At 41.8% G+C, this 13,418-nt stretch overlaps 2 protein-coding genes across 6 annotated transcripts in view; one reads left to right on the forward strand and one right to left on the reverse strand.

The window, feature by feature from the left end:
* The window catches only part of PLEKHA8 (pleckstrin homology domain containing A8), a 33,968-nt gene extending 33,701 nt beyond the window's left edge, over positions 1–267 (reverse strand). The window contains exon 1 of one of the 4 annotated variants that reach the window (XM_073333583.2): positions 173–267. In XM_073333583.2, coding sequence (XP_073189684.1) covers positions 173–212 — 40 coding nt within the window. In that variant the 5' untranslated portion in view covers positions 213–267. The remainder of the gene's footprint in view (positions 1–172) is intronic. The other 3 variants (XM_073333584.2, XM_073333586.2, XM_073333585.2) reach the window with 3 other exon arrangements.
* A 312-nt stretch (positions 268–579) lies between these two features.
* Positions 580–12,685, forward strand: FKBP14 (FKBP prolyl isomerase 14). Of its 2 annotated transcripts, XM_073333596.2 has the most exons (5): positions 580–1,403; positions 3,790–3,941; positions 6,852–6,979; positions 10,971–11,046; positions 11,289–11,373. In XM_073333596.2, exons 1-4 carry the CDS (start codon positions 1,207–1,209, stop codon positions 11,013–11,015), a joined length of 522 nt encoding a protein of 173 aa, XP_073189697.1. In that variant the 5' UTR covers positions 580–1,206; the 3' UTR covers positions 11,016–11,046; positions 11,289–11,373. The 2 variants fall into 2 exon arrangements, with proteins under 2 accessions (XP_073189697.1, XP_073189696.1); XM_073333595.2 differs by lacking the exon at positions 10,971–11,046 and having other exon boundaries at positions 592–1,403; positions 11,289–12,685.
* Positions 12,686–13,418: the final 733 nt, after the last annotated feature.

Below are 13,418 nucleotides of genomic sequence, written 5' to 3' on the forward strand. Positions count from 1 at the left end.
GGACCCCTACGGCTAGAAGTCAGCAGGATCCAACACGCTCCTTTGTCCCCCAAAGCCACTCCCGCACCTACAGAATCGCGTCCCGGGTGAACACCACCCCCGCCCCGGCGCGCCCAGGCTGCCCCGGGCAGGCACGGCTCGCGGGGCTGGAGGAAGGGGGGAAGGCACTCACCGCTCAGATAGTTGGTCCACTTGTATAGCACCCCCTCCATGGTGGCAAGGGCCGCCCCATCCAGCTCTGCTCGGGACAGGGGAACACCCCCCCCCTCTCCCGCCCCCGCGACCTTTTAAGCCGTCAACCACCCCCTGCGCCCCACCGCCGAGCCACCGACACCCAGGGCCATCCTGGGGCTTGTTTCAGGCAGACCCGCACTACGCTTCTAGCGCACAACCAAAGCCTTCCGCATGCCCCAGCCACCCCCCCCCCCAAGAGCCACCACGTGAGCAGCGTGCGCGGACTCGGGAAGGGAGCAGATAGAACACCCAAAGGCAGCGGCTTCCGGGAACCAATAAGAATGCGGCTCCGGCAACAGCGCCACCCAATCGCAGGCGCACGGGAGCCGATTCAATTGTGTGAGGATTCCAACAAGGCCGGATTGTCCACGAACGTTCTCTTCCGGGAGCACCAATCGTTTTCTCCGAGCGCTGATCGGCGCTGGCTGTCGGTTGGGCGCGGGGGGAGGGGGGAAGACCGACAGGTCTGCCTCCCAATAGATAGCGCCACTTTATGGCTCGCCCCCTCGGAGAGAACCAATCGGAGAGAGAGGAGCCCGGCTCCTGTGGGCTGGGGCCGCCGGCTGAAGTTGTGAGCCCGCTTTGGGGTGAGTTTTGCCACGTCTGCGGGCTGCTGCCGGGGAGCGATGAGCCGAGGGTGGAGGCGGCGGCTCCTTCCTCTCCCCCCGGCACCACCCACCTCGGCAGGGGGCTGGAGCCCCTGGGGAGCCCGAAGCCCGAGTCCGTTCCAGCGAAACCTGCCGTAAGTGCCCCGCGAAACTCCGCGCCTGGCCGCGTCGCTGGGCAAGGAACGACCGAATCCCCCCGTGCTGGCGGCTGCGAAAAGCGCCGAATGGAGCCGCCCCAGGAGAAGGCGCGGTGAGGGCCCTTGCTCCCTGCTGTACGAAACCCCTTTACGCATCCCTCATCCAGGTGCTTGTTTGTTTTTTTCTTTTTCTTTTGGAGGCAAATAGCCTTTGCTGTGACTCGAGGATGAGGGTGGCCTGTGGGGCTCCCCTTTTCTGTGTGGTTGTTACCTGTGTGACTGGGGCTCTTATCCCAGAAGCAGAAGTGAAGATTGAGGTGCTCCATAAGCCATTCATTTGTCAGAGGAAAACCAAGTGGGGGGATATGCTGTTGGTGCATTATGAAGGCTACTTGGAAAAAGACGGTTCAATGTTTCACTCCACGTAAGTAACTCTTTCAAGCAGGTAAGATAAATACATGTAGCTAAGAGATTAGGTGCTGGCTTAAAGCTTTCTTGGCAATTTTGGTGATCTTTAAAAAAAGATTAGGTGTGGATAGTGATTGCCTAAGCTCCATGGCACTAGGATATATGTATAAAACAGCTAAACCCCATCAATATATCCGTACCCCAATATACTCATTTTAACAATAAAGTGTCCCTCATTAATTCCTTCTCTTGCAATATAACTGATGGAATATACTTGTTTTTAAGGATGTGATCTGTGTTTCCGCGCTTCTTTCCCCCTCACCCTCACTTCCAATGAAGACCCAAAAATAAAACTAAACATCCAAATTGCTCCACACAGACAGACCCTCATGGAACCCCTTGAAGGATGGTGGCCTTAAGCAACTGGGTTTTTTTTTGTTTTTGTTTTTTTACAGGGAGTGGGGGCGGCTGATTCAGGTATTGGCCTCAATCTTGCAAATATAGGTATGAGTAACTTTATGCTCATAAATAGTCTTGAGTAACTCAGTGGGGCTTCTCATGTGCAGAAAAGGACATCTGATTATAGAACAAGTTTCCAAAGGAGATTGGGCCAATCCAGAATCTATCTCTAGGAAACTGTGCAGAACCTTTCACTTTAAAAAGTAATTTCCATTACAGGAAAAGTGATAATTGCGACATTGACATCTTCTATCTAAACATCACTCTTCCCCTCTCCTCCCTCCCCCCATCCCTGAAACTAATCAACCAAAAAAAAAAAAAATCTGTTTCTAAACAGACATTTTATCCCCAAAAGGGAGAAGAGCCAGAAATTCCATGAAATCAGCTTCACTACTGATACTGAGTTTACATGAAAGTCAGATGCTATGGCGATGAGGAGCAATGAACATGCTTAAATGTTTGCAGGCTAGGTCCAAAATATGTTTTCTACAAGAGGTCCAGCTAGTACAGACTGCTTGTTCTTTCTTTACAGATCAGTCTAAACTAACGTCTCTCACCAAATAGTAAATTTTGACCAATTATCTCTTACAGATAAAGGAATTTTATTAATGTTTGTCATTCCCTCTAACAAATTGTTCGCTGATGACTAATTTCTGTATTTTTTGAAGTGTCTTCTTTCAGTATCTGGTAAATACAGCTGGTCAGAAAAATCAGCTAAAAACAATATATCTATGAAAATGGTGACAAATTTTCACAATGTTTTCAACCAGCTGTACTGGTTAAGAAAGATTCTAACTGCACAGGTCTGAAGTGCTTAGATGTTTAAACTAAACAAGATTGGGCCTGGTCACTATTTGGATGGGAGACCTTGTAGAAAACCTATATGCTATATAAAGTGGTTTTTGAGGCACTTTTTTATACTGTAGTACTACAACTCATATTCCATCATCGTACTCAACAGCACTGAGCTGCTAGCAGTGACTTCTGAATAATACCTAAAGTAGAGGTCCTGAGTCTTGTAGTTGCTAAGGCACCATTTCAGCGAAGTACTTAAGCATGTTCTTTATTTGAAATGTGCAAGTGTCCATTCAGATCTAAGTATTTGAACATGCACTTAAAGTTAAGCACATGTTAAGTCCCATGGAAGTCAGTGGGATTGAATTCAGTCCAATTTTATTGACTTTAATTTTTTCTAAACATTTTGTTAAATATGACTGTGATTAGTCACGTGCTTAAGAGCATTGGATTGGTGTCTAGGAATCCTATGGCATGCTGTACAGTGGTTATCGCCCTGGTGTACTAGCCACATTTCAGTTTGGAAGGGAGGGGTTACATTCTACCTATCTAAACTTAAAGTTCTCCCTGAATCCATTTACTTCCTCTGTGCTAAACTTACACATCTATTGTGTAGTGTTGTTGGCTCATATTGGCTTCTGTGAGTTTCTACCTGACATGGTTATTTCAAAAGACAAACACAGTTAACACTTTTAAACATACTACGTATTTTACAATCTACTATCAAGGTTCAGAAACAAATCTCAGCCTTTATTGTCTACCAACTAATCAATACATCAAATCAGACTGTGTGTTCTTAACCGTATGATTCCATTTCTACAATGATCAGTAACTAAACGGAAACCAGTGATCAGAGATACAAATTATTAGATTTGCTGCTTCCAGCATAAAAAGAAAATGTGCTGGCTCTAGCCACCGACATTTTCATGTGTAGGGTGAGGTTTTGTTTTTATTTTTAATTTCACTGCTTTTTTCTATGCTTTAGAAGTGCAAGGTCTAGGTCTGTTGTCACTAAAGAGGTGCCAAGTTATTATTGAGGGGTTTAATTCTGTAACTCTGCAGTATGAGCCTGTTCAGCTTAGGATATGGTTAATCTTGGACATACTAAACAGTTTAGGGACTAAAATATTTTGTTCCATTTTTTTCAGCCACAAGCATAACAATGGTCAACCTATGTGGTTTACACTTGGCATAAAGGAAGCCATTAAAGGCTGGGACAAAGGTTTGAAGGATATGTGTGTAGGAGAAAAGCGACAACTAACTGTTCCTCCATCCCTTGCTTACGGAAAAGAAGGGAAAGGTAATACTTTAAAATCCTCCTCAAGCTCAATGCATTCCTAAACCTGTATTGTTACCTCTTTTGTCCTAAGTAGTTAACAGATTTTTGAGGTCTTTGTAGGTTGTTTCCCTTAGGAAGAGAAATTGATAGGAGTTAGACATTTCTTTGATGCAATCCTCCTTCTTTAGAAAGAATGTACATAAAGTCCTGTTTTCCTGAACACAACAGGAATCAAGCAGCAGGAGATCTAAGCCTCTTTCCAGCCAGCATTCAACCCAAAAACTCTCTCCCTTAGCTCTTTCTCAATGTCAAGTTCTTCTCCGTCTAGCTGTTGGCCTTCCTTGCTGCCTTCTCAGTATGCTTCTATGGCAAGTGTGCTGATACACACCTCCAATCACATCAGTCGTCTGCCTCTCTGTTTGTTAGACCACTGGGAAATCCCAGCCATTGCCCAGGCTTGTATATGGTCTTGTATTTGAGAAGGGGGTTTCCATTGTTTCAGCTATTGCTAAACAAAGAGGCATTTAATTGTTCCACCATTTAGCCTGCCCTGAATGGAAGTCAGCTATTGCACTTCTTCAACAAGGTGTGGTGTGACTGACCAGACCCTAGCACAGCTGTATGTATATCCACTGTAAAGACTTGTCTCTGTGCTGTAGGATTGATTTATCAGAATTGGTGGTGGTAATGTGGCTCTGCCTCACTTTATCAAGCTTTAGCAGTGATTTTTCACTTTCCAAGATGGTAAATACTTCCATATGTCTTGTTGGGACAAGAGAGTGCAAACTGGAGATAGCTAGCTGTTAGGCTACAACATTGTGATTTTTTTTTTAAAAAAAAAATCATTATTTGAACAGTTAATAGGGCTAAGTACTTGCATCACTGTGGATTGTCTGTCATGTGGATCTAAGGCAATGTGTGACCTTTAATACAGATGGAGTAAGTATTCTCTGAGGAAACTTAACTCTCCTACTATGCCTTCTCATAATACAAAACTAGTTTAGGAATTGGGAATACTTGACTCCATATACTGTGTGTGTGTATTCTGGCAAAACTGGAGGAGCAAGAGGTGGAGGGCAACTAAACACATTTTCCCTTAAAATAAAACTTTCAATTATAGCTTTCTAAAAGCACTGTGTTTTGTCTTCCAGAAATGATGCAAGAAGCAAAGCAAGCTTTTAGCATGTAATTTAAATTAATGCATCTTGGCTAGTCTTTTGCCAGCAGGACAACCATGGTACCTAATTCTCTACTACCGTGCCCAGATGTAAATAACTACACAAAAAGGATGTCAAATGCTACCATTTTCACTTGGTGCCACTTTATGCACACTTATTTAGCACAAGTGTAAATAATTAAGAAACAAGGCAGTGGTGAGCTAGCCCCCAGACTTCTAAGGAAGAATTGTCAATCCATACAGTGCGACTTTATTTTGTATATTTAAAGGCCTGTTGTAGAATTAAACAAACCTGCCAGTTGCCATAAGAAATGGTTTGCTCCAGAAAACTTTTGTAAAGTGTGTGCCTGCCTACGGCTCTTTCAAATAATACACTCAGCAGGTATGTGGAATAACCGGTCCATTTTCTTTCTTCATGCTGCCTTCCCCAATGCACACATGCTGTCCCCAGGCCCTCCATCCTTGGTGCTACCCTTGTACTCTTTCCTGTAACCCTAAGAAGAATCACTGCCCACTCACTGTCCCCTTTCAGTTGTATTCCCAAGACTCACTACTCACTTGCACATGCTAAAAGGCTGTTAGCATCTCTCTTACTGAGCTTTCTGGAGATCATTAGCACCCTATCAGGCAAGTAGTAGAAGAGATGACCTGGAGGAAACTGTTTCAGAGCTGTGAGGATAGTGTTGGGGGCAGGGGGCTGTAGTCTGGGGAACAAAAGCAAGGATGTGTATTCTGCTTCTGTAGGCTTTGCACAGCAGTCACAAAATAAAGTGGTGTGCCGAAGATGAAAATGTGCTTTTGATAGCTGTGTGCCTCAAATGTTAATCATGTTAAAATGTTAATCATTTAAATTATCTTACTGACTTACTAACCTAAATGCTAAAAGATAAAATGGTGATAAAGCCAGTGTGTGATAAATTTAAAAATTCCAACCATTTTGAGCCAAAAGTGGACTGCTTTCTGTGTCTCCATCAGAAAACGAGCAGCCTATTCAAGCATCTAAAATGAAGTAATTCACTTAGTGCATGTACACTGAGCACATAGGTCCAATCAGATTAACCAGCAACATATTTAAAAGGTTGGGATTCTGCGCTGCAGCCCTAGAGCCAGCAATGAGAGGATCACCCCAGCATAGAGCAGTCCTGTGATACCTTTCCTCTGCTGATGATATAGGGAACATGGCCAGGGCTTTCTTAGGCTCTGGCTATCCTCAGCTGCCCTATCTGCGACCCTTTGGTGCTGTCCACAGTCAGCCTAATTTAAATCCCCATTCAAGATAGGTTTCAGAGTAGTAGCCATGTTAGTCTGTATTCGCAAAAAGAAAAGGAGTACTTGTGGCACCTTAGAGACTAACCAATTTATTTGAGCATAAGCTTTCGTGAGCTAGAGCTCACTTCATCGGATGTACAGAGGTGATCTACGCTCTGCTGCCTGAGGCTGACCGATCCAAGGACCTTGTCTTCCCAAAACACTTGATGTTTGTGGATTGACTTAAATGCATACCTGTCTCCAATGGTAAAGTTACACATATGTTTCACTCTCCGCAGGATCAGAGGCCACCTACAGTTTGAATGGGTCAAATCCATACCTTCGCTCTACTATACATACAGTAATCCTTATTAATTCAGTCACCAGCAATCCTAAACAACTTTAATGAAACTGGATTAATAGAAGACTTTGCCCAAATATTGATGGATTTTCTAAGGTACTGAATGTAACGCTTAATTTGTCTCAATGTTTAACATCTTTGGTAGGAAAAATTCCACCTGAGAGCACGCTGATATTCAACATTGACCTTCTAGAAATTAGAAGTGGACCAAGGTCTCATGAGTCATTCCAACAGATGGATCTTAATGATGACTGGAAGCTATCCAAGGATGAGGTGAGTGTGCTAACTAGCTACACTCTTCCCTTTCATAAAAGGTTGAAGTAAAATCTGATATTTGTCAAGAAAGGGTCTAGTGCACTATGGCTTGATCTAGCTAGTGCTAGGAAAGGGCCTTGAGTCTATAGATACTGCTCACGTGCATAGGTGCAGGATGGAGGCCTAGGTTAACATAACATGAGAACAGCCATACTGGGTCAGACCAAAGATCCATCTAGTCCAGTATTCTGTCTTCCAACAGTGTCCAATGCCAGGTGCTTCAGAGGGAATGAACAGAACAGGTAATCATCAAGTGATCCATCCTCCTGTCACCCATTTTAAGTGTGGTTTGCACCACTTAGAATGTTTATATTAATTTGTGTGACTTAGAACTTTTTAGAAGTTAAAAAATTACTTTAAACCTTTGTCAGAGGTTTTTTGTACCACAACTTGGATTTCAAATCTTACTGCTGTAACACCAATATCCGATGGCACTTCATCATGTGACCTTCCTGAAAGGACAAAGCATTCAACATTGTTCGTCCTCTGCTGGCCACTCTTCTAATTGGGACTCTGCTTTAATATAGAACTTAATGGTGGAAAGAACTGTAGGTTTCAACACTTAGTTTTATCATCTGTGTTTAAAGAATATTTAAGTGGTGGTATATTTTATTTTACACTGAAAATCAAAAACTCTAGCCAGGCAGGCTTCTGCATGTGCAACAATCCTGTCCTGGATCTCTCCTGCTATTTCAGACTTGTTCCCTTCCTATTGAATTATACCAGTGTGTACTAGCTATACGATGTATCTTTTGTGATGAGCCAAAATATCCATTAGGGCAGGGGTTCCCAAACTGTAGGCCGCAACACAGTCCCAGGTGGTTGACTATGGGTGGAGTGTGGGGGCATGAGGGTTGTTGCTGCCTTGCTCCCCCAAAATTTTATATATTGGTGGAGTGGCAGCTGATGATGGCCCCCACCCAGGGCCAGAACAGCCCAGTGCCCTATTGGGTGGCAGAGGGCGAAGCGGAGCCACTGGGCAGAGGGCGAAGAGAAGGGGCCGCTCCGAAAAGTGGTGATTCCCCTGGTGGCTGGAGGAGGCCAGAGGGTTCGCGGCTGTTTCTGCTCTGAGCCGCTGCACCCTGCAATCTGTATCTGTTGGGAATCCTGGAGTATAAGCCCCATAGCCCCCCTAGGGCTGGGCTTGGCGCTGCTGCTGTTACCTTGATGGTCCTGATCACGACATTGTCCAGGTGGTAACAGATGGGCTTGGCCCGCGCACCTGCCTCCGCCTGATGCTGGTGGTTCCCAAGCCCTCCCTTGTTCCCGGGCAGTCGGAGCGTGTGAGGCAGGCCAGGGTGCTACGTGGGTGACTGGTGCAGGGCTGTCGGGTGATGAGCTCAAGGCACTCAGCATGTTGCTGAGGTGGAGGCTGGCTGTGGCACCTGCCTGGCCCATTCGCCCTCTCACTGGCCCTGGTCCCTGCAGTGCCCTCTCCCTGATGGTTGCATGTTAACAGTGGGCCACAATGCCTATTGCAGCTGCACAGCTGGGCCTCAGGGGAAAAAAGTTTGGGAACATTAGGGAGCTAGGTGAGACCACTAAACTCCTTTTTTGTTTTCAGTCGAGGACAGGAATTAGAGCTGAAAGACTGATCCAGTTCACTAATGCACCGTGTTAGCCAGCCTTGCAAATTATCAATATATTAATGCCTATTGACTTACCATAACAAATGCCACAAAGCAGTGTATTGATGTGGATAAGAGATTTTAAAACCTGGAAGATATGACCCATTGGCTTGGTGTTAATTCAATCCTAAACAAATTTTGGGTATTGTAGGGTAAGTCATCTGTAATTACCTAATTTACAATATCTTTCTACCTCAGTAGAAGGTTATATGGTTTAGAACTCTCAGGATTTAAGATGGATAAACTTCAAACAACTGAATGAGGATTGAGTTGTCACTCAGAATAATTAAATGTACTAGTCTGCATAGGTATGTTCCAGCAGTGAGTTTAAGTAATTTTTAAATGCATGTCTCATACGTAAGATTTTTATTGTGGGGTTCTTCTGGTGTCAGAATAATTTTTTAATATAGTGATTTCTGTTCCTGCAATAAATGCTGGTAGTGGACAGTTTCCCAAATACATTTTGGTGTGGAAACTCAACCTAACAAGTTGATAAAGATCTGAGGTTGATTTCTTTTCTTTTTTCTTTTTGGTTAGGTGGATCTTATACTGTCGTCTGATATTTGTGAGCAAGAGAAATTATTTTGCTCTCTAAATAACTGGAAGCCAAAAATTTCCATTCTTTAGTTATATTCACTTTACAGTACAGACAGACAAACTTAAAGGACACACTTTCATAGCGCTTTTTCTGGCATATACCCTAAAGCTATGATGATTTGTGCCTACTATTTTTATTGTCTTTGATACCAAAGACCTTGCTATCTTCTCTGAGTTAGGCTGCAGAAATCTATCAGACAAGCTTATATCCTTAGTGACAATGGGAAGTAGTTATTTATTGTCTAGTACACCCATAACAAATATGATAGCTTTTCCTAGGCCTGTTTTCAGAGTAACAGCCGTGTTAGTCTGTATTCGCAAAAAGAAAAGGAGTACTTGTGGCACCTTAGAGACTAACCAATTTATAATAAATTGGTTAGTCTCTAAGGTGCCACAAGTACTCCTTTTCCTAGGCCTGTCTCTTCTCCATTAACTGAATTTTAATAAAGCCTTATGATTAAAACTATTATGGCTGTTGATTAATCGTAGTTAACTCACGCGATTAACTCAAAAATTAATCGTGATTAAAAAATGTAATCACGATTAATCAGTTTTAATCACACTGTTTAAAAAAATAGAATACCAGTTGAAATGTATTAAATATTTTGGATGTTTTTCTACATTTTCATGTATTATTGTATACTGTGTTGTATTTGAAATCAAAGTACATTATTTTTTATTACAAATATTTGCACTGTAAAATTGATAAACAAAAGAAATAGTATTTTTCAATTCACCTCACACAAATACTATAGTGCAATCTCTTTGTCATGAAAGTGCAATTTACAAATTGCTAGACAAACAAGTTTGTTTACATTTACAGGAGATAATGCTGCCCTCTTCTTATTTACAATGTCACCAGAAGTGAGAAGAGGCATTTGCATGGGACTTTTGTAGCCAGCATTGCAAGGTATTTACGTGGCAGATATGCTAAACATTCATATGCCCCTTCATGCTTCAGCCACCATTCCAGAGGACATGCTTCCATGCTGATGATGCTTGTTAAAAAAACAATGCATTAATTAAATTTGTGACTGAACTCCTTGGGGGAGAATTCTATGTCCCCTGCTCTGTTTTACCCACATTCTGTCATATATTTCACGTTGTAGCAGTCTCGGATGATGACCCAGCACATGTTCATTTTATGAACACTTTCACTGCAGATTTTACAGAACGCAAAGTTACCAATGTGAGATTTCCAAGGATAGCTACAGCACTCGACCCAAGGTTTAAGGATCTGAGGTGCCTTCCAAAATCTGAGAGGGACGAGGTGTGGAGCATGCTTTCAGAAGCCTTAAAAGAGAGCAACACTCTTATGCGGAAACTGAAGAACCTGAACCACCAAAAAAGAAAATCAACTTTCCGCTGTTGGCATCTGAGTCAGATGCCGAAAATGAACATGTCGGTCTGCACTGCTTTGGATTGTTATTGAGCAGAACCCGTCATCAGCATGGGCGCCTGTCCCCTGGAATGGTGGTTGAAGCATGAAGGGACATATGAATCTTTAGCACATCTGGCACATAAATATCTTATGATGCCGGCAACAACAATACCATGAGCACGCCTGTTCTAACTTTCAGGTGACATGGTAAACAAGAAGCAGGCAGCATTATCTCCTGCAAATGTAAACAAACTTGTGTGTCTGAGTGGTTGGCTGAACAAGAAGTAGGACTGAATGGATGTGCAGGCTCTAAAATGTTACATTGTTTTATTTTTGAATGCAGGTTTTTTGGGTACATAATTCTACATTTGTAAGTCAACTTCCATGATAAAGAGATTGCACTACAGTACTTGTATTAGGTAAATTGAAAAATACTATTTCTTTTGTTTTTTTACAGTGTAAATACTTGAAATAAAAATATAAAGTGATCACTGTACACTTTGTATTCTGTGTTGTAATTGAAATCAATATATTTGAAAATGTAGAAAACATCCAAAATATTAAAAAAATTAATCGCACTTAATCACACTGTTAATAATAGAATACCATTTATTTAATCACTTGACAGCCCTAAAAACTATTAATCTCTCTTGCCCAACAGGTGAAAGCATATTTGAAGAAGGAATTTGAAAATCATGGAGCACCAGTAAATGACAGCTATCATGATGTTTTGGCTGACGACATATTTGATAAAGAAGATGAAGACCGTGATGGATTTATATCTGCCAGGGAGTTCACATACAAGCATGACGAGCTGTAGAGAAGCCTGGCAGAATTTTCTGTGAAGCAACTTATAGTGTCAAGTTTTGTAACATTTTTGATTCAGTGTTTGGCGCTGACAGTTTCTAATGGAACAGAAGAAACACTTTGTTTTTCATATTCAAAAGATTGTCTGTTGATGATCCAAAATGTTTTAACTATTTTTAGGTATTTTTGTGCAGCAGTTGAAAAGGTTTATGCAGTAATAGTGGTTTTCGTTGTATGAACCCTTATTTTGTATTAACTTATTTTGCATTATGAAACAAAAACTTGCCATATAACAAACTTCCTAAAAGGAAAATCCAGTCCTTTATCGGCCTTGCATTTCCTTCTTCTGTGCTATATATATTTCAGGTGACACTCTCTCTCTTTAATAATACAAAGCTTGTTTAATTTTAAATCAGTGACTTCAGTTATATGGCATTATTTTCTTTTGCAAATCTGTGTTTGAAAAGCACAAAAAAAGAAGTGCCAACTAATTTTTCTGAAGCTGTCAAAAAGAGGTACACTACAAAGGTGTGACATGTTATGAGCCTTCTCAGCTGTAGCAATATAGTGTAATCTACATGGGACAGAATAAGAAAAATTACTGTCTTCCCCTGGTTTATTTTTATAAATATAGTAAGCTTCTTTAGTACCCCAACAAACCAATGATTCATTTTATATTTATTTCAGTGATATGCGCTAGAACCAGGGTAGGAGTTAGATGTTGCTAGTTATTTTTGCTATTTATTTGAACTGTCAGTTATTAACATTCCATTTGGGTTGAGGAAGGAAGGGATATGTGTACAAATATCTCAAAAATAGCAAGTTATAGCACAACACCTACCCTTCTAAATGGAAAACTTTCAATGCTAATAAGTATCTTATGCATTGGAATTAAGAAACTTGCATTGATGCAGAGAGACCATGTTTTCTTTGACCTACTAAATATGCCTTAGGCTGAATGCTCAAGTTTCAAGTTGCTTAGCTATAAGGGGAAAAGGTAGCCTGAGAGGAAGTGAAGTGGTCACAAGGACACCCGCATTGGTTCAATTCCTGTCACTACCTTAAATAGTTTTGAGGTTTTTGCTTTGTCTTTTTTACATTGCCCGTGGAGTGGGAAATCAGTATTTAGAGTTGCAGAGGTGTATACTCTACAGTGCAGTATGGTTCTTGCAGTATTTCATGAGCGGTACAAAAATAAATTGAAGATCAAGTGTGCTGAAATTTTAAACAATAAAGTGACTTAGAAAAATATGTTCAAGGCATGAACGTCTTATTGTGCTACATTGTCATGGAGCAAGTGGAAGATCTTTCTTTTTTTTTAACATTATATTTACTTGCTTGATATTGCTTAGTCTGTCTTGAGGAGTTAAACCAAAAGGAGCTCTTAGGAAGAGCAATCAGGAAACAAAACAATGGCCACTGACAAGAAAAGACTTCATGGGAGTTAAGGGAACTGGGCTATCAGTTGGGAAGATGCTGCTTCCAGGGGCCAGGCAAAATTGCACACCTGGTTCACCAAGGCTCAGGTCCTAAGATAAAAGGGGCACTAAACAATTACAATCTTTCTTTAGAGAAGGAGGGGGCTTCAGTGGTCAAGGGCTGTTCGTGAAGAGCAGTCAGACTGGGATGCAGGCCCAGTGGAATGTCAAAGGCAGCTAAGAGTTCCAAATAAGACCTAAGCATGCAGAGTTTCTGTAGCTTTAACCCTTTTCTCTGCTCTTGGGTGAACAGATAAATTGTCTGTTTGGAAGGAGCTGTTTAGAGTCTCACTTTAATCATTCAGCTGCTGGTTACAGGATCTGAGGAAAGCTGCTTGCAAGTACCAATTATGGTTGGGTATCTTGTGTTAATATGGCTGGAAACAGTGTCTAATTTCTACTGTACAGCTAATTGAAATCATACTTCTCAAATAAACATTGAGAGTCCACATTGAAACCAATACAGCTCATTGTCCAGTGGTGCAAAGAATCAGCAAAATCATTTT

This window comes from Lepidochelys kempii, chromosome 2, assembly GCF_965140285.1.
Source record: "Lepidochelys kempii isolate rLepKem1 chromosome 2, rLepKem1.hap1, whole genome shotgun sequence".
Classification (NCBI taxonomy): domain Eukaryota; kingdom Metazoa; phylum Chordata; order Testudines; family Cheloniidae; genus Lepidochelys; species Lepidochelys kempii.

Bases quoted from the DNA above. Each gene is read 5' to 3' on its own strand.
- FKBP14 (XM_073333595.2), top strand. From the start codon at position 1,207: ATGAGGGTGGCCTGTGGGGCTCCCCTTTTCTGTGTGGTTGTTACCTGT. The intron at 3,942-6,851 runs GTAATACTTTAA...CATCTTTGGTAG, and splicing joins TTACGGAAAAGAAGGGAAAG to GAAAAATTCCACCTGAGAGC. The intron at 6,980-11,288 runs GTGAGTGTGCTA...CTTGCCCAACAG, and splicing joins GGAAGCTATCCAAGGATGAG to GTGAAAGCATATTTGAAGAA.